The sequence below is a fragment of the Nyctereutes procyonoides genome, unplaced genomic scaffold (assembly GCF_905146905.1).
Source record: "Nyctereutes procyonoides isolate TBG_1078 unplaced genomic scaffold, NYPRO_anot_genome, whole genome shotgun sequence".
In the NCBI taxonomy this organism is placed as follows: domain Eukaryota; kingdom Metazoa; phylum Chordata; class Mammalia; order Carnivora; family Canidae; genus Nyctereutes; species Nyctereutes procyonoides.
The window spans coordinates 4,366,100-4,391,414 of NW_026575041.1; the positions used below are offsets into that span (position 1 = coordinate 4,366,100).

General features: G+C 53.8%; 1 protein-coding gene across 1 annotated transcript in view; it reads left to right on the forward strand.

Annotated features, from left to right (window-relative positions):
* Nucleotides 1–2,277: 2,277 nt before the first annotated feature.
* The window catches only part of DGAT2 (diacylglycerol O-acyltransferase 2), a 31,855-nt gene continuing 8,817 nt past the window's right edge, over nucleotides 2,278–25,315 (forward strand). The window contains exons 1-4 of the mRNA XM_055320399.1: nucleotides 2,278–2,540; nucleotides 17,515–17,643; nucleotides 22,622–22,729; nucleotides 23,130–23,200. Coding sequence (XP_055176374.1) covers nucleotides 2,501–2,540; nucleotides 17,515–17,643; nucleotides 22,622–22,729; nucleotides 23,130–23,200 — 348 coding nt within the window. The 5' untranslated portion in view covers nucleotides 2,278–2,500. The remainder of the gene's footprint in view (nucleotides 2,541–17,514; nucleotides 17,644–22,621; nucleotides 22,730–23,129; nucleotides 23,201–25,315) is intronic.

Here is a 25,315-nt window from a genome sequence, read left to right on the forward strand (position 1 = left end):
ATTGAGCAAGTGCATACAGAATAGAGCCTGGCATAGAGTAGGGTACTTGGTAAATGTTTGGTTTTGCCTTTCTCCCTGTGCCTCTCTTAAGGCAAGTGTCTTCTCTGCCTTGCGGGCTGGCCCCGTGCAGTAGAGGGAGGGGCTAAGGCTGCTGTCGCTCTAAGGAGTTTCAGGTGTGCAAATGTCCAACCCCCACAAATTACAAAGCTGCACCCATAATTCCCAATGGCAACACAATACTGGTGACTGAGGGTGGGTGGGGTGTGATGGGACACATCACCTTTGGTGAAGCCCACCTTGGTCAACTCCTGCTTGGCAGCTTGACCTGGCCTCTCTATCCCTTTGGTAGAGAGGGTTTGGTCAAAGCACCCACGGGCTGAATAGGGAGAAGATAAAGGAAATGTGACTCAGGTTCCAGAGCCATCCTGCTCACATACTGTAGGAAGAGCAGGGCAGACCATTGCAGACAGGAATGTAAGGATGTTGGGATGTGCGGGGAGGGGGCCAGGAGAAGTCAGTGCCTGGCATGAGTTCCCCATGCTCACCTCATGCAGGAGACAACAGTCCGGGGACAAAGAAAGCTGCCACATGTGTGTGAAGGGCCAAATTGGAGCTACATTTTACTATTTATTCCCCAAGCCCCCACCATACCACCAACCCACCTGCTCGTTCTTTCTTTCTTTCTTTCTTTCTTTCTTTCTTTCTTTCTTTCTTTCTTTCTTTCTTTCTTTCTTTCTTTCAGATTTTATTTATTCATGAGAGACACAGAGAGAGGCAGAGACACAGGCAGAGGGAGAAGCAGGCTCCTCACAGGGAGCCCGATGTGGGACTCGATCCCCGGACTGGGATCACGCCCTGAGCCAAAGGCAGATGCTCAACCGCTGAACCACCCAGGAGTCCTTCACCTGCTCTTTCTAACCCTCCAATCAAGGTACCCTTCTCTCCATACCTCTCTTTTGGTCCATGCCCCACAGGATGAAGTCCAAGTGTCTTGGCAGGATTACAAGGCCCTTCAGATCTGGTCCCTGTACATCTGTGCAGGCTTGACTTCTATTCCCCTGCCTGCATTCCTCTTCTAGCCACATCAGGGCGCTCAGGGGGCCCATCTCCAGGCCTTCACTCATGCCGTGGCCTCTGCCTGGATGCCCTTCTCCTTCCTCTCAGCCTGGCATAAACAAATTGATCTTCTCTGGTCCAGTGGCAAATGGCACCTGGCAACACAATACTGGTGGAAGGAGTATTCCCAGTTTAAGACGTTATGTCTGTCCTTCTGCCTTGCAGACTCAATCTGCAACACTACTGATCAATGAAGAAAATTTTGAAACATATGCCTGACACTATGCAAGGCTTTTTTTTTTTTAAATGTCTTACCTCACTTAGTTCTTTTTTTAAAAAAAGATTTTATTTATTCATGAGAGACAGAGAGAAGCAGAGACATAGGCAGAAGGAGAAGCAGGCTCCCTGAAGGAGCCGGATGTGGGACTCGATCCCGAGACCCTGGAATCACCACCTGAGCTGAAGGCAGATAGATGCTCAACCACTGAACCACCGAGGGTTCCCATCTCATTTAGTTCTCAAAGCATCTCTCTCTCTCTCTCTCTCTCTCTCTCTCTCTCTCTCTCTCTCTCTCTCTCACACACACAAATAATTATTATTCCCATTTTACAGATATGGAAACAGGTTGAAGGAAGGCAGGGCCAGAGTCGGACTCCAGCTCCGAGTGCAAAGCTGCTGTGCACGAACTTCCCCAGGACGCGCATCCAGTGCCAGCGGAAGCAGGGGCCTCTGTCCTCTGTCCCAGCACTGCCAACAGCACCTGTGGGTGGCGGCCTCTGGCCCCGGACCCCCCCCCCGCCCCCTCACCCACGTGAGCATCCCTCCCGCAGGGACCGGGCTGGCTGGGCTGGGGCCGCGGCACCCCGCAGGGCAGAGGTGCTCTGTGGGGTTTCTTGATAACCAGATGTTAAGGTAGAGGCAGCGTGGGTGGCTTAGGCCCCTGCACCGCCACCGGAGGCAGGACCGCGGCATCTTGGCCGCGTGCAGGCGTGCAAGCGGGGCCACGGGCACACGCACCGGCGGAGGCGCTCGTCCGGCTGCACGTGCTGGGTGTCGGGGCCAGGAGCCGCGGGGGCGCCGGGGGCCAGCGGCCGAGCGCGCGGGGAGCAGCCCCGGAGCCCGCCCCGCGCGCCCGCGCGCCCGCGCCCGGCTCCCCGAGGACGAGGGGCGGGGTGGAACGGCCGGCCCCGCCCAGCCGCGTCGGGCCGCCGGGCTGTGAGGTGATAAAGCGCCGCGCTCCCGGCGCCCGAGCGCAGTGGCCGCCGCCGACGGCCCGCTTTCGGCTGCTGCTCGGGCTGCGACGGGCGCCGAGCCCCCGCTCCCCGCTCCCCGCTCCCCGCGCCGCGTCCGCCGTCCCCCGACCCCCGAGCTCGGCGCGAAGCCCTGGCCCCGGCGGCCGGGGCATGGGCCAGGGGCGCGGGGCCGTGAGCTGCAGCGGCTCAGCATGAAGACCCTCATAGCCGCCTACTCGGGGGTCCTGCGAGGTGAGCGGGGCGGGGCAGCGGGGCCTCGGCCGCCCTCATCCTGGGGGGGTGTCTGCGGGGCCTCGGCCTCCCCCATCCCGGGGGGGGGTGTCTGCGGGGCCTCGGCCGCCCTCATCCTGGGGGGGTGTCTGCGGGGCCTCGGCCTCCCCCATCCCGGGGGGGGGTGTCTGCGGGGCCTCGGCCGCCCTCATGGTGGGGGAGTGGGGAGGGGGGTCTGCGAGGCCTTGGCCGCCCCCATCCCGGGGGGGGGTCTGCGGGGCCTCAGCCTCCCCCATCCCGGGGGGGGGGTGTCTGTGGGGCCTCGGCCGCCCTCATGGGGGGGGAGTGGGGAGGGGTGTCTGCGGGGCCTCGGCCGCCCCCATCCCGGGGGGGGGGGTCTGCGGAGCCTCGGCCGCCCTCATCCCGGGGGGGGGGTGTCTGCGGGGCCTCGGCCTCCCCCATCCCGGGGGTGGGGTCTGGGGGCCTCGGCCGCTCTCATTCCTGGTGGGAAGCCGCGGGAGGGTTTCCGGGGAAAGGACGACCGGACGAGGGCTCCCAGGGAGGCAGGAGTGTGTGCTCCAGACGGGAGTGGAGGGCACGTAGGTGGAGGGCTGGCCCGCCTGCAGGCTGAGGTCCCAACCCCGTTCCTCTCCGAAAGCGGCGCCCTGCCCCGCGCCTCAGGGTCAGGGAAGAGGCGAGGATCCCGAGGATCCCCGTGACCTGACAGGCGCAGGCGGCATGGTAGTCAGTTCATGCTGGCTCTGGCACTTAGTTTTTGCCACCTCTTGTTACATCACTTTCCTTCCCCCAGCTTGTTTTCCCCCGTGTGTGACATGAGGTTGATATTTAACGAGCCTTCCCCAACCCCGAGCACTGAGCACTGGCCGCACTGGCCCTGTTCCCTGGCAGTTCCCTCCTCTGTCTTCTCACCAGATGGAACAAGCCCTGAGCGACTGGATGGGGCAGAGTGGCAGGGTTTTGCAATCCCCCGAAACAGCCACCAGCTGGGGAAGGTGCCTGGCTGGTGACAGGTGTGCCACACTGTCATCTGCCCTACTTCCATCCTGGAGGCGCCGGGCTGGGGAACCCACTCAGCAGCAACGCACCCTTAGAAAGTGGAGAGGAGGACCGGGGTACCCTCCAGGAGGCCCAGGCCCCTCTTCCGCCAGCGTGGAATCGAGGCCCTTGGTGAATATATAATCATTCACGTATAGGTAGAGAAATTTATGGCAAGAGGCATGACCTTCCTGAGGTTTCCTTAACAGAAGCCTTGGCCAGGGAAGACACTTGGGAAGTCACCACAGCTGTCCTTGGTCTATGTGCGTCTTGAAGTTTCCCTCCCTCCTCCTAAGTCTTTATTCTGCTTGCTGAACCTCTCTTACTTAGCATTATTTCTTCGGTAACTGACAGTCGCCTACTCTACCCACCTTCATTTTAAAAATAAAACATACTGATTATTGGAATTTTGAAAAAATAATGAAACATGGGAAGAAAAGAACAATTGCTGGTCCATGAACTATCCAAAAATAGCTTCCTCTTGCCATGTTAGCATATTCCTTTCCAATGTTATTTATGCACATTGTATAGAGTTGAGGGCATGCTACAGATACAGTTCTGAATCCTGGCTTCTCTGAGGATTTCCACTAGAGCTCAGAGTCACTTAAAATATTCTAGTGGCTGCAAAGTAACCTCCTTGGGGCTATATCACAGTTTAACTGTGTCCTGGGCATTGGCATTGCCCTTGGAGTGCTGCTCATTGCCCTTAGAGAGATACTGAGCTGCCCTTGCCATTTTGGGGACAAGCAGCCTGAGCTGCCCCATGTATCTGGCCCAATAGCCATAACAGCCTCTTCTCTTATTTAAGAAAGATTTTCTGTTCATTGTACCCTTTGATGCCCGCAACAAGGGAAGGAAGGGACTTACCCATATTCATGGTTTTAAAATGTTTTTGTCTCCTGGGAACGGGACTGGTATGCTGTCTATGGTCGGGACTGGTATGCTGTCTATGGTCGTCCTTCCTGGAGATCCCCTCCCCTTGCCTCTGCTGTCTACCAGCTGGAGCCATGTCTTCCAGGAGCTGTTGACTCTGGTTTTCAACCTCGAGTTTGTATTTTAGGAGGACTTTTAGTGAATGATTTTGACCAAGTCCCTTAACATCCTATCAGGAGCATTTCCCCATGTTGTTTTCAGATCTTAAGAACTCCTCCCGTACTGCCCCCCCGCTTTTTCTTAACTGGCTGCAAGGAATACCATCTTAGGATCTAGCAAGGGCTGGTATGAAATGCAAACAAGTCATATGTTAACTCTCTGGATCTACTTTGGCGAAAGACTGGGTGGGGTCAGGGAGGGTGCTGAAGCAAATTTTAGGTTATCTAGGTATCTCCATTAGATCGGCTTTTTACATCCTCGGTCTTTGAAGACACTCCTCAGTGGCCTGATTTGCCTCTCTGGATAAGTGTCCACTGTTGTGAGGTGGTGAATACCTCATCAGTGGCAATATTCAAGGAGAGACCATGGATTCTGAGAAAGGAAGTCCTGTGCTAGGTGAGAGATTGAAATAGGTACCTTGGTGACTGGTTTCTGGGCCAAAAGACAAGGCCAGCTGTGGGAGCATGGGTGGGTGGGTGTCTGGTGGGGGAGGTGGGAGTCCTCTAATGTCTGGTAACTTCTAGTCTCTGAAGAACTATCCTGTGCCTGGGGTGGAGGCTGCAGAGTTAGTCACATTTGTATCCCTGCTTTTGTCTCTGGACCAGAGGCTCTTCAGGTCAGAGCCCTCTGACGCCTGCCTAGATCCTCAGGGTTTAACATGAGACCCAGCACAAAATGGTGGCACCTCCAGGAAAATTCTGAGTTGATTTTTTTGTTCTGTGTGTCTCCAAAAAAACAAGGCCAGGAGCAGGGGTGGGATTACAAGAGGCTGGTTTTGATGTCATGGAAAAATCCTTTCTAACAGCTGTTGAGGACTGCAACAGCCTTGGTGTGGATAGAGATGGAGCTCCCCATTACTGGGGGTATGCAAGTAGGAGCTTGGTAGGGAGTGAAACTAAGAGGCTAGATTGCTGGGTAACTGGGGCTATGGGTTGACAATCGCCCAACCCAGTCCTAAATCCTAGGATGAAAACATCACTCTCCTATTCCCGTACCCCCCATTTCTTTACAGCTGTCTCCCTTCCCCTGCACCTCTTCCCTAACCACACAGAGGCCCCTTTGGGGTTATCTGTGCTACTAAGGGCTCCTCTGTACTGGGAAAGGAGGGCTAAGAGTAATATTTTATTGGCCGGCTGGGTGACTCAATAGCCGATGTGGAAATCCTGCCCCACCCCCATCCTCCCACCTCCAATTCAGCAGCAAGTACTTGAGTCATAAAATCATAGCTGTCTGTTGGTGCTGGATCTGGCCCAGCTCTCACATTCCCTATGGGATATTGAGGGCCCCAGAGAGAAGGGGCTGGTTCAGAGTTATCAAACCCAGGATTGGAACCCAGATCCATCTCCCAGTCTGTGACTTGTCTCCTTAACCAAGAGAGGAGGTGAAGGGCTGAGCACAGGGCTCTGGCTATTGCAGATGCCCAGCAGTTTCCTGAATGAGTAAAGGTTGCTCCCAGTCTCTGGGACGGGATAGTAGATCACTCCTTGCCAAGCTTTTTTTGCATAAGCTGCCCCAGTGGTGGAGAGACACCACAGATCCCCAGAGCTCTGATGTCAGGTGATGAACTGCCAGCTGCCCCTTCATTATATGTTAGACCTTCCAAACTCTTCCAGGAGGCCATGAAGCCCCATGTGAGCAGCCCCCACTGCCTCACAACCTCATCTCCTACCACGCCATGCTCCAGAACTGCCACTGGTCTTCCCTTTCTTCTAGCATTCCCACCAGTTCTGTCCTACCCCAGGCCCTTTGCATGAGCCGCCCCTCTGTCCAGATCTTCTCATGTCTGCTTTGGATCCTCAGCCTCCTCTCAGAGACCCTTTTCTGGTCATGCCATGTGTAGAGCAGCCTCCTACTTACCACATCTTGCTGTATTGTTTCTAGCCCTTCTCGTTACCTTGTAATTTTTCGTGCGTCCTTATCTGTTTGTAATTATGTCCCCTGTAAGATCATCAGGAGGGAAGCAGGGACTTATCTTTCTCAGTGTTGTCTCCCTGGAATCTAGTATAGTGTATGGCATATAGTAGGTGCTCAGTAAATATTTGTTGAATGAGTGAATCATTAATGGAACCTTAGCCCTCCTGAGAGCTGCCCTGTTCCTCTTGGAAAGAAGTCCTGCTTGTAGTTTCAGTGTGATCCCTCAGTCCTTCCTCAGACCTCCTCTGTTCCTGCTTGTGCTGGGTACAGGGGCTGCAGCTGTTCCCTGCTGTGGAGATCCCTTTGATCTCAAGAGGAATTGGCTCCAGGGCCAAGTGCCAAGTAGGGGAAGCTGGGCTCCCTCATGGTCCCCCTCATCTCTTCCAGAGCATTGGAAGCTAGAGAGCCAGGATGCCAGCCCTACCTTCCCTCTCAGACATGGCTGGGTGGCTCACTTACCCTCTGGGGATCTCACCCCCCCATATGGAAAATAGGATCAGAAATCTCAACCTCTCAAGAATATGAGGGTAGGAGTGAGCACGAATGGAAAGTGCTTTTTAAACTTGTGACACTCAAGTTCATCCCTGTCATTCATCCTGTGTGACACATGCAGCAGGCTCCCAACACTGTGGAGAGTGGCAGCCTCTGCTCTGATGTGTCCAGGAAGGCTTTGCCCTCATAGGGACTTGGGGTGTGGGCCTCTCAGTTTACTGATGGAGCACCTTCTGCATGTCAGGCTCTGTATGGCCCCTGCATCAGTCCACCCTGGTCCCTGCCTTTCAGGGGTACGTACACAGGACGGCAGCACATGGTGAGGCACACAGCGATGGGGAAGGAAGCATGGGGAACTGTGGAGGCCTCAAGGTGAGGGTGGGACAGCTACATTATCTTGGTTGGGGTCAAGGAAGGCTTTCTGGAAGAGGCGACATTCTGTCTGTATATTGAAAGATGAATAGGTGTTAGCAAGGCAGGCTATAGAACATTCAGGTATAGGGAACAGTATAAACAGAGGCATGGGATTTGTCGGGATGGGCAGTTTGGCTGCAGGGCCCCAGAGTGATGAACCCACGTGCCAAGACCCTGCTACCAAGAGGCAGAGACAAGAGAGACAGAGGTTGCTGTATCCAGGCCTTGGGTGGCACACCTGTAACCCCCTGGTTGTGCGGGGGAGGAGGAAGATTTGAAGGCTCCTAAGAAAGGTGCACTCAGACTTCTTGGCCTCCACCACTTCTCAGGTCTCCTGGGTATATGGAGTTGCTGCTGGCAGAGAGCCTGGGGCTAGGAGTCAGGTCTGAGGTCTCTCCAGCCCCTGTGCTGCCACTGAACCGCTCTGTAACCTCAGGAAACCACTGCCCCTTCCTGACTCTCATCTATAAAACGGGCAAAAGCCTGATAGAAGTAGCTGCCCAGGTTCTGGTTCAAACCCAAGGAAGCCAAACCCACAAACCCTTTGGGCAAATCCACAGACTTGGGAAACATGAATTCCTTTTTTTATTAGAGCAGATTTAAGAGTCCTGAGTAAAGGGCCAGGAGCCTACCCTGCATCTGCTTCCCATGTAACCTGGCAAGACTGTGCCCTCTTGGGATGTTAAGCCTCGTCGCCGGTACAGTGAAGAGAGCTGGAAAAGCCGGTCCTTTTGGGTTCATTCCAGCTCTGCTGTAGAAATGGGATTTCAATCCCACCCCTGACTGCTGTGGGTCCATGGGGCCCAACCTCTTCCTCATTCCTGTTCCCTGCTTACCTTTGTGAAAATGGGCTCATGTCCTGCCTGGGGCCCAAGTGAGTGCCCCAGAAGAGCTAGCTCCCCACTCTTGCTCATTGACTAGGATAGGGGCCTCTTTGGAAACTCCTCAGTGACATACCCACAGGCTGGCGGTGTTGCCATGGCAACTCCTCCTACTTCAGTAGCTATTTTTTTTAATGTGCCAGAATGTGGGGGTGGGGAAGGCAGGCCACTGGGGTCCTAAGCAATCACCTCCAGGTTCAAGAGTCCCAGGAATATGACCTTCCGAGAGCCCCACTTCCCTCACCTCACCTCCCAGGACTCCACCCTACTTCATGAAAACCAAATACTTGAAAATCCAGGCCTCTGGAGTAGACCAGAGGGGCTACGGGGGTCGGGGGGGCTTGTAGTCCTTTTAGGGATCTTTTGTGGCTAAAAATTTATTAGTAGATTCTAGCAGAGCACAGAAGGCTAAACCTGTGGGGACCTCAGATTTCAGCGAATCCAACCCAAATCTCTATTATAGTGCCAGGGGGGATCCTGAGACCTCAAGGGTCCCAGCCTATGTGTGGATACTGGGGACGCCCGGCTCCTTGCCATAATCCTACACAGGGGGTCCCAAGGCAGGAATCCACTGAGCCCGTAGAGTCCTGCTGGCCATGACGGGAGCTTCGCAGCCAGCACGCCCACCACAGCTGTGTATCAGCTTCCCCTTTGGGCCAGATGTCCCAGCTGGCACTGCTTTAATGACACCTACCCCTGAAAGGAGAGACTATTAGTCTTTCCAGGAAAGAGCTCACCAGTGCTTTGGGACCAGGTGAATGACTGGCTTATTGCCAAGGCACCATCTGAAGCTGGTGAGGGGAATGAGGGGAGTGGGCAGTGGTGTTCTCGGCCTTTGGGATGGAGCCCAGAACTCCTTGGCCTGACATTCCCAATACTGCATGGCTCCCTACCCACTTTGTCAACTAGACTCGCCCACTCACACAGTTGCTATGCTCCAGCCTGGCTGAACGACTTGGGGTTAATTTCTCCAATTTCTGCTCTGTCTTCCTTCCAGGCCTTTGCAAATGCCAATGCCAGGCCTCAAGCACCTGGGGTCCTGACCCTGCACCTTCCCCGTCAGCCTGGCTAACCCTTACTCATCGTTTACACCTCACCTGACCCATTACTTCCTCCAGGGAAGTGTCTCTGAGAACATTCTCCGGATCAGGTTGGAGGCCTCCCCTAGATTCCCCGGCCCTGACTTACCATCCATGCCTAATTGTTCATAGCCCTGTCGCCCAGCCATGGCTGGGGGTACTGCCTGGGGGCAGAACTCAGCCTCAGCAGGTATCCAAGAAGCAGAGGAGAAGCAGCATTTGGCAGCTCCCACCCTAGGTCTGCAGCACCAGGCCTGATGTATAAGGGTAGTTAGAAGACACTTGCTGAAAAAATGGTAGTGTTTGGGCTCCATCCTTCTCTTTCTTGCTCTGGAGCCTTCTGCTGTTGTCCTTGCCTTTAACTCCAGCCTGTCTAGCTGGAGGAGACCCGTCTCTCCTGGTTTCCCAGAAAGCTCCGTTTGACCATCTGTTGTGGCACACAGGTCAGTCAGCTGTGGACAGGGCCTATCTTTGTCATGTCTGGACCCTGTCTGTTCATCTCAGTCCCCTCCAGCGTCCAGTCACTCGGGAAACACTTGATCGAGCATCTGCTCTGTGCCTGACCCCATGCTGGGCAAAGGGACCCAGAAGAACAAGATGCAGTCCCTGCAAACAAATGCACACCCTTTCCTATAATGAGAAATGCTGAATATAGGGGTGAGGTCGGCTTCCCTGGGGAAGAGTCAGCCAGGAAAGCCAGGAAGGTTGAGAAAAGTCTCTGAGGGGTCAGCACTGGCGGTATCTACCAAGTTTGAGCTGAAGGACTGACCAGATTGGATCTGAAGGTGACAGGACACTAGCTGGGCGGGGGGTGTGGGGGTGTGGGGGGGCTGTAGGCAAGGGTAAAAGTGTGAGAGGCTTCCTGGAAGGAAAGAGTATCTGGCTGAGCATGTGGTGAGGTACTTTGTGTGCAAGACTTACAGGAGCCCTGGCATGGACTAGGACTCTGGTGGACGAGGACTGGGTACCTGCTGGAAGGTACCCATCAGGGGCCAGAGAAGAGAACTTGCCTCTGGCCTTGAATAAGTAGCATCTGTTAGGCACTCAACCTAGCTTCCTGGGCCTCCCTGGCACTGGAGGGGTCTGCCAAGGTCAGTATGTCCATCTCTCTGCCTATGTGCAGACTAGAACCCAGCCTCTTTGGAGCAACTTCCCCACTGTCCATTTGGCCACTGATGTCTGAGGGCAGAACTTAGGTCCAGGTGGGGCCAGGTATGACATTCTTGGGGGATGAGGACATGAGCAAGATGACTTCCCTCCTCAAGGAGCCCCTGGAGGTGGGGGATCTGGGTGACTCAGTGGTTGAGCATCTGCCTTTGGCTCAGGGCATGATCCCACGGTCCTGGGATCGAGTCCCGCAATGGGCTCCCCGCAGGGAGCCTGCTTCTCCCTCTGCCTATGTCTCTGCCTTTCTGTGTGTGTCTCATGAATGAATACATAAAATCTTAAAAAAATACTTTAAAAGAAGCCCTTGGAGGCTATTCACATCTCTGTGACCTCACTGGCATCTTCCTAGGCTTTATCAGGTGTGCCAGACACTCTTTGGTTTTTTTATAAGTTGTTTAGATTCCTCACCACAATCCTGGATTATAACTAAGGAAGACATGGAGTCTCAGACAAGGATGTGGCTTTCACGGTCTCACAGCAGGCAAGAGTCAGAGCCAGGGTTTGAATCTCACGTGTGCTGATGTCAACACATCTGCTTCCAGGCAGGGCAGGGGTTGTTATACCCATTAGACAGGAGCCAAAACCAAGGCCCACTTGATAATTACCTAGCATTCACCCAGCTCTGTAGTTTTTAGGAAGCTCTTGCCTATACACCATCTCATTTAAGTCTCACAAAATCTGGCGAGGTGGGTCTTCACCCCACTGCACAGATGAGGAAACTGAGGCTTGCACAGGAAGTGACTCACCAAGGCTACACTTCCTGCTGGTTAGAGGCCAGGTTCTCCTGATGCCCAGCCTCCTGTCCTCTGCACCTTTTCCAGCCTGGAAGCCCTCCTCCCCCCCGAGGGGCCAATAGTGAAGGTGAGTGGAGGAAGCAGTGGGAGCCACCCCGCAGCATGACCCATGGCTATCCATATGTGCTCCTGCCTCCTCATGGAGGATCCTCTTGCTCCCCTTCTAGCTCATCATCCCACATTATTTATCTTCAGCGCTCTCATCTGGCATCATGTCACACATTTAGGTGCTTTATCTTTCCTGAGCTGGATTCCAGCCCCTGAACAAGTGCGGCTTTATCTGCTGTGCTCACTGTGGTTTCCCTGGTGCCTAGTTCAGTGCCTGGCACCTCCTCAGCGCTGGAGGCTTCAAGCCTGGTCTCTGTCGCGGCCCACCTTCTCCAGGAGGCCACTTTTGGCTCCTCAGGCCATTTCCAGCTTCTCTTTTTTCAGCTTCCGTTTTTGGTAAATGTGAACCCCTGGGTCATTAAGCCAGCTGTTTATGGCTGCCTCAGAGCCTTCATTCCCACAGATGCCACAGTCACAGCGCCTGCTTGCCTTCCCCTCACCTCCTGGGTCTTGTCTCCAAGGCCTTGCTGAGGCCTTGCTGCCCCCTGGAGCCTCCCCTGCCGGCACCCCCTCCCTCAGCCTCCTCTTCTCATAACGCACTGCCTTGGGGCTGTCACTTCCTGACAGACTCTGTTGGCTCACTTCTCCCACCCCTTGCCACTGTGGTCCGCGGTCCGCAGTAGAAGCGATGGCGGTAGCTGCCATCTGATCACCTGACATATGCCGAATGTACCTCCCACACACTATTCCTTTTTCTTGTCATCCCAACAATCCTATGAGATGGGGATTATTCTCCTCATTTTACAGATGAGGACACCGAAGCTGAGGGAGGCTGGGTGACTTGTCTCAAGTCACAGAGCCACGTGGGGGCAGAGCTGGCCAAGAGGCCTTCCTCAGATTAAGGGGGTTAGAGCTCAGATCCTACCCGGCTCTGGCATGTGGAAGAGGAAGCCCAGGAAACCCTGGTTTCATCAGCTTGGGTGCGGCCTCCCTGGTCACTCTGCTATCAGATGTTGGGCAAGGTGGTGTTCACACAGCCATTCCCACCGCCACCCCAGCCTAAGCTCTGCGACTGATTGGGTTGGGCCCCACCGCCATATAGGCAGCTCTGGCTTAGCCCTGGCGGCGGCAGCCAGACTCGTGGGAGCTTGCGGGTGGGGGGTTGGCATCCCTTGCATAGCCAGTCTGTGGGATGATGTCCCTGGGAGGGTTGGGGCATGGTTGGAGGCCAAGCAGGTAGCCCTCCCTTAAGTAAGAGTATGTTCATGAAGTCTGGGTGTGCGCTGGGTGTGCACTGGCTTGTATAGTGTGAACCCGCCCTCAATAGCTTGGCATCACGGGAATGATGAGGGACGCAGAACCCACATTCCAGCCTTGAGTCCTAGCTACCCAGTACCCTGACTCCAACCTCTTTTGGCTTCACCTCACCTCAGTTTCCATCTCTGTGAAATGGAGTTGCCCATCCCCTTCCTGGGGAGTGCTTTGGGACTCTGAAACCCAGATAGATGGGGGGCCTCCAGGAATAATGAGCTGTGTAAAGTAAGTGGTGAGAGAGATGGTGCCTGGGAGCAGCTGTTTGAATGCGCTGTTGGGGACATTTCTTCACAGGACTAGTGAAGTTACTCTATGGTCTGTCTTGTCTCCCTCCCTGAGAAAAAGATATGTAGGTAGTGCATTTTGTTCCCATTGCAGTGGGAAACTCCTGCTCAGGCCGCTCAGTCTGACTTGGACATCCAGGCCTCCTACTGCCTCTGTGGCTCATGGGTCTTCGTTCATGTGCAAGCACCTTCTGAGTACCTTCTCTCACTGGGCCCTGTGCAGGGCTCTGGGCACATAGATGAATTGGTGTGAGCCCTGGCACCCAGGAGACACTGGCGGAGCAGGGTGGCCAGTGGGCACGGAGGGTGCTCTGTGCTCAGGGAGGCTGGGAGAGGTTGGTGTGAGAGCAGACTAGACTCAGCTAGATGCTGAGGTTCCCTGCCAGCCCGCTCCCCCGCCCCCAGACCTGGGGACAGTCAGGCTAAGTGTAAAGGTGGTGACAGTGTGGCATCTGATTGCAACACTGGCATCCACATCGGCCTCTTCCACAGCCTGGGCAGAAGAGGTGCTGACGGCTGAGTGGTGAGGGCCAGCTGTGACCTGGGGGTGCTTCCCATCCACTGGCCAGCCATACCAGGATTGTTGCTGGGTGGTGAGCCTCTAGGTCTGTCCCCAGGACAGACACCAGAGTGCAGCAAAGAGATTGTAGGATTCATCCTCCCCACCCTCACTGTAGAGATGGAGGAACCAAAGCCCAGAGAAGTAAGAGTCGCACAGGTGTCAGTGGCGGAACTGGGACCGAAACCTCAAGGCATGCTGCCATTTCACCTGGTCTGGCCCATGACCCAAAACCCTGTCCCCTCTCAGCTTCCCCCTACTTTGTTGTGGGAAGAAGAGAGAAGGAACTTGGAGAGACCTGCCGTCTGGGAACAGAAAGAACCCAAGTCTAGAGGTCGGACCTGAATGGAGTCCAGCTGTGCTACTCTGGCCGAGTAACCTTGGCCCTATCACTTTTTTATCATCATCAAAATGGGAGTGATGATGTCACAGTAAGGGATCAAGGTGCCTGTGACAGTGCTGTGTGGGCCATGTGGGCAGTGCACCTGTCACCCAACTGTGAAGAGAGGGGCTAGGGAGCCTGAGGAACAGCCCAAACAGAGACCAGTTCTTTCTCTCACTTGGCAAATCTTTGCAGTGTTTGCTCCAGGTCAGGTCCTGGCAGGCCACTGGAAACCTAGATGTAGATCAGACCCAGGTCTGGCTCCATCTTGGGAGAACGGATTTATAATCAGCAGCTAGTACAAGGTGAGGGGCGGTGGGACCGAGAGGGGGTCTTCTTTCCTCTCCCTTATTTTTCTATTCTGTGGGCCTCTCCTGACTTCATTCCAGATAGGTTCTCTCCATGGGCAGGGGGCAGGTAGGATGGCTTCTGACAGTTCCAGGTTTGCTTGGCCTTTAGCGTCTATAATCCCAGCAAGGAGGGATTTTTCTGGGCAGAGGAGCAATGACTCAGCGTCTCTTAGGTCCATTTGGGGCTTCCACTGGGGCTGGGGTTCAGTGTCACGGGCAGGCCAGCTCCAGGGCTGGGCTCTGCAGTCAGCCAGATAGGGATGGTCTGGCCTGGAGGCAGCCGAGTGGGTCAGGCCCGAGGAACAGAGTGGCAGCTTCACCCTGGGCTCCCTCTCTGGGTTACTCTGACTTCCACAGAAACACCTGTCATGCCTTAGTGGACTTGGCATTTCCTACGTTGTTGCAGAACGGGCTGTGGATGGTAGTTGGAGTAAGGCAGAGTGAGAACAAGCTGGGCAGCGTAGAAAAAACCTGCCTCTCACCACTTGCCATGGGGCTGGGGCAAGTTCTTTTGGCCCCTTTTCCTGTCTGGTTAATAAGGTGAGGGTCGCACCCCCTCCCGCACTCTGACCGTATCTAATTGTGAGAGACCGCTAGTAAATTTAGCAGATGGATTTGGATTAGGCATTAGGAAGAATTTGTCTTTTCGGTTGTTTCGATGGAAGATATGTCACCAGTGTGGAATTACTGGGCAATCCCTCTCCACGCAGGAGAGCTCCGTATGATGAATGGAACCAGTTGGCTGGCCCTGACTCAAAGCAGGGGCTGACCGGCGAGAACGTTCCTTAAGCGCTCCTCATGCTGCTGGCCTCGGGGTCCTGTCTCCAGTAGGAATAGGTCACACGAAGCAATGTCTGATGCCCTTCCCTTCATTTCCTTTTATTCCCTGCCTAGCAGAAGGTGGAGGCCTGCAGCTCTTCCCCCTGCCTCCTTCCCTGCTCCAGACTGGCCCTACCTAAGACTTGGGCTGAGGATCTTTGTTAAAATGCAGATTTCAATATGGTAGATCCATCATGGAGTCCCAGATCCTGCATTTCTAAACAGTGCCCAAGTCCCATTTTGAATAGGAAGGTGCAGGAGTACATTCTGTCTTCTTTTCAGCCAGGGCACCTAGTCTGCCCCAGACCCAGAGCAGGGACTTACCTACCCTTAGTGCCATGGCTCCTGCTTCACTTCATCTAACACAGCCTGGGGGCCGGGGTGAGGGGAGCTGCAAAGTCATGACTTGGCAGGCTAGCCCTGGGATCAGGGATTCAGGCCTGTGCTTGGGCCTTACTTCTCTCCCCCACACACCTACACAGGTTTCCCTACTTCTGTACAGGTTTACCAGGCCCTGAACATAACCTACCTCAGACCTGCAGTGTCCTATATACAAGAGCCCTTTGTGCTTGGCACCTGCTGTGGAGGAAAGGGAAGTTCCCTGAGCAGGGAGCAGGAATCTGTGTTCTAGCCCTGGCTCTACTTCCTACTGCCTGGGTAACCCTCGCAAATGAGTGCCCCTCAGTCACCTGAGGATCCTGTTGGGCCCTATTAGATGATCCTAAAGGAAGGGTCTCAGGCTCCAGCATGGGTTTTGGGGAGGTGTGGAGGTAGAAAGGGCCTCTGGTGGTAGGATTTTCATTTAGAGGGCCAAGGAGCACTTATGGCAAAATGTCTGTTATGCCTCTGTGGCCCAGCTTCATTTGCTTTTGTGTTTACATACTACCCCTTCCACCCAGTTACACCTGCAAGGTGGTAGATGTTACTGAGCACCCATAGGTGCCATGCACTGAGGATATGACCGGGAGCCCTTGAGGTCTTGCTTGTTGAGTGGAACCAAGGTTCCACTAGTGTCTAGTTCTTCTGCTGGACCATGCCCCCTTCTTCTGATCCATTAGACTAGGTACAGGAGATAGGACTGGTGTGCCTGCCTTGAGGTCTGGTGTTATCTGTGTGTCTCCTAAAAGTTAACTTTCAGCCAGTGAGGTTTATGTCCCTTCCTAACCTGTTGTGACCTTGTTGCTCTCTAGATTTTGAAGAAATGCAAAGGCTTGAGTGTAAGCCCCTAACCCCCTCTCCCAGGAGCAGGCCAGTGTGAAAGGTCATGAAACCCTCAAGGACAGCATTGTGACTCAGTCCTTGGGCCTTGCAGAGTGTCTGGTGTGAAGGAATGTTTGAGCAGCATCTAGTAGGCACGCAGTGAAGATGTAGAGGGTGAAGAGCATGCAGTTGGCGCTCAGTAGACATGGGGGTTGGAAGTGGCCCTCTTCCTCTGGTCCAGCTGCTGGAAGGAGTGGGGCTATGATTAGGAACCTCACCTATGATCTTCCCCAGGGCTGCCTCTCCTTCCACTACCAGGCTTTTTGGCCCCACTGCCTACCAGCCACTGGAGTCCAGGGCATCATGCTGGGAGCAGATCCAAACAGCCAATTAAGTGGGTGCATCCTGTCCTAACTTCTAGGCTTGGCAGCCGCTTGTTAGCAAACATAATTGTGGCCCTCACTATCCCAGGCTTCTCGAAGCTCACTGGCCTCTGGGTCCTTTGGGGGAAGCAAAAGCTCCCACCTGATTCCTCTCTAGGCCCTGAGTTGAAGCTGAAAGTGGAAATTCCTCTAAAGGTGGCAATGGTGGTGGTAGTGGTGGTGTTGGTGTGAGGACAAGATGGCTCAGCCTGCTGGGAAAGGGGTCCTGCGGATGGGAGGAGGCAGGGATTGGGGTTCTCAAAGTACACTTAGAGAAAAAAACATTGCAAATTGGATATTGACCCTCTGTCCTTGGCCTCACAGGCATAGATAGCAAAGGTTAAATATTTGTACTAAGATCCAAATAAAGGATAAGGACAGAAGTTTGATTGGGGTGGAGGAGAGGGAAGAGAACTGGCAATTATGAAAAGCTTACCCCCACCCCAGCCTCTTTGGATACTTCATCTGGTCTCCAAAATGGCCCTGTGAAGGGAACACCATTCCCAATAGGTACATATTAAAGCTAGGACACAGGGAAGCGTGTAAACAGCCCAGAATGACAAAGCTACTGGGTGGCAGGCAAATCTGCATTTGAACCCAGGTCTGTCTGATTTTGTGGCCCATGCTCCTCTCACACTGTGGGAGGTGTCTGTGCAGGTGGGTTGGTCCTGGGGATCTGAGACTGGAAGAAAGCGTGGCAACAGGCTGACCTCTCCCCTCTGCTGCAGGCACTGGCTCCAGCATCCTCTCCGCCCTCCAGGACCTCTTCTCCATCACTTGGCTCAATAGGTCCAAGGTGGAAAAGCAGCTGCAGGTCATCTCGGTGCTACAATGGGTCCTGTCCTTCCTTGTGCTTGGTAAGCTGGGGCTCAGAGGGTGAGGGCAGGCAGGGTCCTCCTCAGCAGAGCTTAGAGCAGGAGCTCTGCTCTGCAGAGGTGAAGGGGAAGAGCATCCTCCAGCCCTTACCACCTTTTGGGTGCCAGGTCAAATACTCTATCCCCCTAGCCATGCGTGAGGACCCAGATGCAGTGGGAGGTGGTGATATGGGTCCCCTCTTACAGATAGGAAACCCAACTCTCACATAAGGTAAGTAACTTGTCCCAAGTCACCCAGATTTGAATCCAGGTCTCTAGGACCCTCAAAGCCTCTGCTTTTCCTACATGCTACCCTGCCTTACCCACAAGCATTTTCCAGCAGATGTGTTGCTTTGCCTTAGTGTGGTATGGTTGGTACCAGTTTGAGTGCTGACCCAAGCTCAAACAAGCTCTGAGACCTGGAGCTCCTTAAAAGTTAATTTCCTCATTTCAAATGAAATGCAGCAAAAGTGCTGCCTTCTTCACAGGGCCTTTGTGGGACTTGAAGGTAAGGAATGAGAACATGCAGCACAGGGCCTGGTCACGGTGGGCCCCCATTTATATGGCAGCTGCTGTTGGGACATGCCCTTAAACCCTGCTCCCAGCTGTCAGCACCCTCTGCTGGATGAGGTCCCTACCTGCTCCCCTGGGCCCATTAAAAGCCTCCTCCTTTTCTCTCAACCCCTCCTCCACCAGTGGCTGTGGCTACACCCGCAGGTTCAGCTTAGTTCCCATCTCCCTCCCTGACTTGCTACCCAGCCCAGGGTCAGGCCATGGTGGATTGTCTGGGAGGAGGAAAGAGCCCACGTATGGGCCAACCCCTGCTCTCCCAGCAGCCTTACTTCTTCTACCCACCCCTGTGTTCTTGGCATAATGAGAGGCCTCCTGGCGTGTCAGAGCAGAGCATCACAGAGCACATTCCCTTGTCTGTGGGAGAGTCCTTCTGGGCACAGCACTCTCTTGAGGATTATCCGGGCTGATGGGGATCATCAGGAGTTCCATATCAGTGCCAAGGCATGGAGACCTCTGAGACCACATTTCCACCGCTGTTCCATGCTGCCCCTCCCTCCCTTTGCACAGCAGAGGGATGGGGCAGGGTGCTGTTTGTCAAGCCCCCTCAATGTGTCTTTCTACTTCATGGACGAGGAAGTAGAAATTTACAGAGCTTCAGTGACTCTCTGAGACTATGCAGTGACTCTCTGAGACTGTGAAGCTCATCAAGTGGCATAGTTGGGATTTGGGTGGAAGCCCAGAGTCCCTGCCGGGGAGCCCACCTTACTGGAGAGCTCCGAATTAGTGGGCCTGGTCTGAACCAGTTTTCAGCTTTGGCCCAAGTGTAGATTTTAGGGAGAGGGCCACAACCCCCCAAAATTAGGTGAAAAATTGTATGTGAGAATATATGTACCTTTTTCTGGGGTTAAGGGCAATTACCATCCTCAGATTCTTATAGAAACATATGGCCTCCAATAGGATAAACACAGGTCTGGGGAACAGAGTAAATTAAACTGACTCCCTTAGGGCTCAAACCTCCACCTTGGCCTACTTTGGGCTGCTTATTAGGATCCTAGAACAGAGAGCCCAGGAGGGCAGACACTTGTCCAGAATGAGGAAGGAGTGGGACCAGGACAAGACCCCATGGACTACAGCCTCCCAGATGTCTGTGCAGTCTGCAGCACCAGCTCCCTAAGTCCCCATTTGCACCCAGCAGCCACCGTTAGCCCTGTCTCAGTGGGTCAGACCCATGCAGTATGCAACAGGGCCTGGCCTCAAGCTGTAGGTTAGCAATTGATCAAGTCCACCATAGCCCAGAAACTGGCCCAGCATCTTCCCAACGCCCTTGTGTAGGTGGGAGTCAAGCCTGCTCGGATGGGCAGGTCTGCTGAGCGGCTGCTAATTATTGCCCAGAGCAGCCCCAGCCACTCCTTCCTGCTCCCACCCAGATCGGCCAGCGGAGGCTCATCTGGTGTTGCAAGGCAGCTGTGGCCCCACTGGCCTACATCTGAACAGACTGACTATCATTTTTGTGCAGTGGATCTCTCTGACATTCTGATAAAGGCAATAAACCTTCCTTAATGTTTTTAAATGTGTAATACAAAGTACATTGGGTTCCAAAGAAAACTAGTGATATTGAAGTGTAAATATGTACACAATTAAGAAATATTAGGCATACAGTAATACATGTGCTTCTTTATTATTACATTAAATTAAAAGATCTAGTGGCAGATGTAATGGTTGCTATTATTCTTAATCGTTTATGAGAGCAAGTGATTTTTTAAAGATCTCTGCTACTGCTATAAATGTGATATGAAAACACTTTTCTTTTTTTTTTTTTCACTTTTGTTTTCTATTGGGGTCAGTCAACCTGTACTGCTAATATTGCTGTGGTCCTTTATATGCATAAATGAAGGAAATACTAAATTTTCCTAATAGATGGGTGAAAATTAAGGTATCATCTTGTTCCCCATCCAGTCCATGGATCTCCAGATGGAACACTTGGCTGTGTGTTCTCTTCTCTTTCACATCATGTTGTTTAATTTTCCCAGCACCCTGTGAGGACGTTGAGGCTCAGGGAGGGGCCACAGCCAGTGAGTGTCAGGGCTAATCCAAGCCCACTCTCTTCGAAGGCCCTGCTTTCTCCCTGTCGCTGAGCTGTCACAGGCCACCCTGCTCACAGGCCTCTGTGACCAGACTTTTGGATCACCAGCTTCACCAAGACATGGGGCAGAGGTGACTATGATATTGGTCCTGGGCCTTCCGTGCATGGAGCCAGTAGGTTCTTTCAGTAGTTGTTTACACCTCCAGGACCCTGTGATGGGGCTGCCAGCTGCCACCCTGTGGCCTACGAGGATGAAGCAGGGAGCCCCTCGTACAGAGAACTAGGAACAGGCTCTGAGAAAGGCCATTTGGCAGGTTCAGCTCATTTTTTGCTCAATAAACGGGGTTGGTTTCCTGGTTGGTTTCTGGAGCTGGCGAGGTGAATCGGCATTCCAGCTCCCAGGGAGCTCAGGGGCTGGAGGGCTGTGTACAGGAGGGAGTCCTGTGCGTGCTAGGAGAGAGGGGCTGTGGGCACATGAGGGTTAGGAGGAGCAGGTCACCTGGGCTGAGAAAGTCCAGAACTGGAATATGGTCCCTGAACTCACAGCTAGTTCTCCTTTCCTCCAAACAGGCTGCCTTAGCACCAGTGTGTGGATGGTAGGTAGGGGTTCCCATCTTCCCAGAGAGCTCAGACTTTGAGGCTGGGGTGGGGGGCCTGCGGCTCAGCCCCTGCTGGTCCCTATACCCCTTAGGACAATTGGAGGTTTGATGGCAGCTAGATTTTCAGGCTGCTCAGACTCTAGCCTGAACCTCAGGGCCCTGCCCATGTCTACCTGGAGAATCCACCTGGCCTCTGAAGGAGCTTGGATACCTGTGGAGTCTAGGGGGCTGGGAAGGCCCTTTTCCCAGGCCTGAGAAAGGGGACCAAATGCAAACTGCTCAACAGTGTGAATGACTTTGTAGGCTGTGAATGCTTCCCTAGGGTCTTATCTTCCCTATCTGTGACATGACACTCCTGAGCTGGTCCGGGAAAGCTGGATGCCTGGTCACTCTGCTGGCCATGGGTACTCTAGGGCTGTGTGGCTCTGGATCCCATGCTCTTTCTTCCTCCTGCTGTGCTGAGCTTCCGCTGGTTTCCCAAGGGAGGGGGGAGGGCCAGATGGACTCTCTATGAGCCTAGGAACAGGAAAATGGTGGTCCCTCGTTGTCCACAATGCAGTCCTCTTCTACTCCTGAGCTAACCTCATCCAAGGCAGCTAAAAACAGTACAGCTATCTTGAGAGCGGCAGTGAACATAAAGTGACCAGGGTTGACTTCCCTCCCTGAGTGGTGGGGAGGGTGCTGGATGGAAACCATGCTTCTACCAAGGGTGAGCACCTGCTGCCCCCAGCCCTGTGCTGAGTGCCAAGGGGCAAAGAAGATATCCCCCCCTCCCCTAGTGCAGAGAATTCAGAGGTGAGAGATCCATATGGGAAGGTAGTGTGAGACTGGAGAATGGTTCTTGGAGAGATCTAGTCTGGGCTAGACCTTGAAGGCTGGGTAAAAATGGGAGGATAGAGGCCCTGATGAGGGCTTCCAGGGGCCAACCAGATGGCCTCATCAGGCCAGCCCTGTGAGGGCTAGGTAAGCCAGCTCTAGTACAGATTTTCCTTCCTTTCTGAGCCACGTTATTCAACGTTGAGTCGGAAGACCCAGAAAGGAGTGACCGTGTGGCAGCTGGCCCCAGAGCATCTTCTGAGGGCCCCGCTGTGTTTTTGCAAGGGGACCTATTGGGCTCTGGCCTCTGGCCTACTGCTCTGTTATGTTAGAAAGGGCTGGCCCTCCCCCTGGGGCAGGGATCCACCTCTGTCAGGTCCCTCTGGTGGCAATCTGGGCCTTCTAATTTTTGGTGGACTTCTAAAGCCTAGTGCAGATTATGGATTTACTGGCCCAACTTGAGTTTGAATCCTGACTTTCCCACTGTCCTGCTGAGTGACCTTGGGCACATTACCTCTTCTGGAGCCTTAGTGTTCTTATCTCCAAAATGGGATAAAGTCTCCCCCCACACACAGTTGAGACAGTGGCTCAGCCCAAGTCCTGAGATGTAGAGGCACTCGGTTGGTGGTCCGTCCCTGTGTCCACAGTAACTGTGGTGAGCACTGGGGTGGGGAGAACTTGCAAGGAGGGGCCAGAAAGAACAGCTGGAAGGATGGCTTTCCCAGTGTTCTGCCCAGACCACATGGAGCCCATGAGCTGCTCGCCACCAGGAACATCTGTGAGAATCTAGGAGATGAGGTTACCATCCCCGGGAGCCTCATTCTCCCCAGGCTGTGGCTGTAGGCTGCCTCTGCCCATGGCCCTAGCTGTGCCAAAGCCATGTCACTTGATGAGTCTGTGCCCAGAGGGGAGACTGAGGCCCACCCAGGGAGGGTGGGGCATGACCCATGGCCATCTGCTTTCCCCCCAGGAGTGGCCTGCAGCGCCATCCTCATGTACACGTTCTGCACCGACTGTTGGCTCATCGCAGTGCTCTACTTCACCTGGCTGGCGTTTGACTGGAACACGCCCAAGAAAGGTAGGAGCATAAGCTCCTCAGTCCACCCCCCCCCCCCCCGCCCTTGGGACACTTCCTCCTGTGCTAGCTGAGGTTCCTCAAAGTGGGCGCTGCCCTTTTTACTTAGCACCTGCTAGGTGAGAATTGTGGAGCTAGGCCAGGGGGTGGGGTGGGTGGGGGTGTTGAAAGCCCCTTTGAGGGCACCATCCTGGTGCTCAGAGCTCACACCCAATTAAGGCTTCGCATAACTTGAGGGATAGAAGGTGGAAGGACTGGGAGGGGGGAGGGGGGAGACAATGGTCCACACCGTGACAGGCCCCTAACTCAGGGTTCACGCTGGCTCTGTCTTCTCTGCCTTGCCCAAATGTCACCCACCCCCCACTCCCGCTCCTTCCCGACACTGTATTTTGTTCCCTGGAAGGTGGCAGGAGGTCACAGTGGGTGCGAAACTGGGCTGTGTGGCGCTACTTTCGAGACTACTTTCCCATCCAGGTAAAGCCGTGCGGGTGTTCTCTTGGGAGGGTGGGAATGGACAGGGAAATCTGAGCTCAAGCTTTAACTCACGCATCTGCGGTTACCACATGGGCCGAGTGACCCCCTTCCACTCTGAAATCTGTTCATATTCTATCTCACTTTATGCAGTATTTGAGGCAATTTAGGATACATACAATGTCATACCAGCTAAAAACAAAAATCGAGACTTGAGGGGAAAGGCTTCTAGTATAGTTCAGCCATCAGGGTCAACAAAGTTGCAGCAGTTGAGCTTTGTGGTCAACTCTTAGCTTCCCGGCAGCCAAGGCAAAAAGGGAAACGTGATAGTTGTTGGTTTTTATTCAGGGAAAGGAAGAAGCATACTAGTTTCTTAGGGAAACAAGACTTGTACTAGCATTTGGATCTAAAAGATGTTTCAGACACTGAGATCATTAGTGATATAAAGGGCACATATAATAGCAGATATTACGGCCGTTGCTTGTCTGCCTTTCAGTGAATATTAAAAGCCTAACTTAAAATGGAAGTGGTTTATCAAGAGCAATACTGAGGTAGTTTCAAGTCCATCTGATCTGAACCACGGATACAATTGAAAGCAGTAGGTGAGAGAGGCTTTCTTTTCCTTCTGAAGCTCTGATAAAATGCCACTTTTCTCAGCCAGTTGCAGGGGGCTTGCTGGGCTCATGCTGGGAATTAGGGCCCAGGAAACTAGATGTTCTGTAAAAGAAGAGTGAGACCCTGGTTCTGAAGCTCAGGGAAGGCTTCTGGAGGATGCACTCCTAGAACTCCATCTTAAAGATGAGCAGCACTAAAGAGGCATGGAAACAGATGAACACTTAGGCGCCTGAGTTTGAGAAGAAGCCTGGGGTGCCGGGGGGGGCGGGTATTGAGGAGGTAGAGTGGAGAAGGAGGATCTCCATATATTGGGAGCTTTCTAGAAACCAGCACCTTTCCTCAACGAGTCCCCTTTAACCTTCACAGTACCCTGTGAGGTGGGAATTTGTTTTATCCCTTTTTCACAGAAATAAAACCTGCAGGTCAGCGTGTAGTAAAGCTGAATGAAGCTGGTAGCAGTTTGAGCTGAAATTCCACTTGCTGTCTGCTTCAGAACCCTGCACTCTCCCCACCACAGCGTGCTGCCTCCCTGTGCAGCAGAACTATAGGAGATGGCATGGAGAACTGGGCTTCTCTCGGGTTTGGAGGCTGGAGGCTGGAAGAGCCCAGTATGACCCTGAGTGAGGCACCGTCCCTCCCCCCATATGAAGCAAGTTTAGACTAGGTTGGTCTCTGCATTTACTTCTTGCTGCACCATTGGCTGCTCTGGGATCCCCATGCTGGTCTTCTAAGCACCTATCTTCTTGGGACCAGCCTCAAGGTCCTGACAGGATAAATGATGACTAGGTCTGGACCTTTTCTCATCTTTACCTGGCCCCCAGCCGGTGGTCTACAAGCCAGGCTAGCAAGGCGGAGGCATCTGGGCCCTGGTGCATGTGGGCATTGCTGGGGGATTGTGGCAGAATCCTGGAGGTTTTTCCCTGCAGGAGAAACACCTGTCTGCCCAGCTCACTGAGCACCCCAACACTGGCACACCCTAGCTGCTTAGGGTAATCCAGCAGAAGGCAGTGGGGTCTGAAGAGCGGAGGCAGCATGTGTGAGAATGAATGTGTGCATGGTGTAGGGTGGTGTATGTTTGCTGCTGTGACTCAGTGACTGAGACATCCTGGCATGCTTCCCAGAGGAGGTGGCTGGGTAACCCTACATTCCTCCGCTGCACTCAGTATTGGGAGGGAGCTCCTTCTGCCTGCCACAGCCTGAGCCAGTTTTCCCAGGATCCTTGGGGTCAGTGTTCCTGCTCCTGCCTTTCCTTGACCCCAACTCTCTGGCTGCAAGGAATTCAAGGCTGTTGTTGCTGGAACAATGCTGCATCATCAGACTTAACCCCCTCATTCTAGAAGTGAGGAGACTGAGTCCTGAAAATGGGCACAGTCTGGTTTAGGCTGCATGACGAGTCCATGATGGCATTAGTACTAGAAGCCAAGCCCTAGGCTCTTTCCCACTGAATTCCTACTGCCTGTTTCCCTGGGAGAGATTCAATGCCAGATTTCCCCATTGGATTGA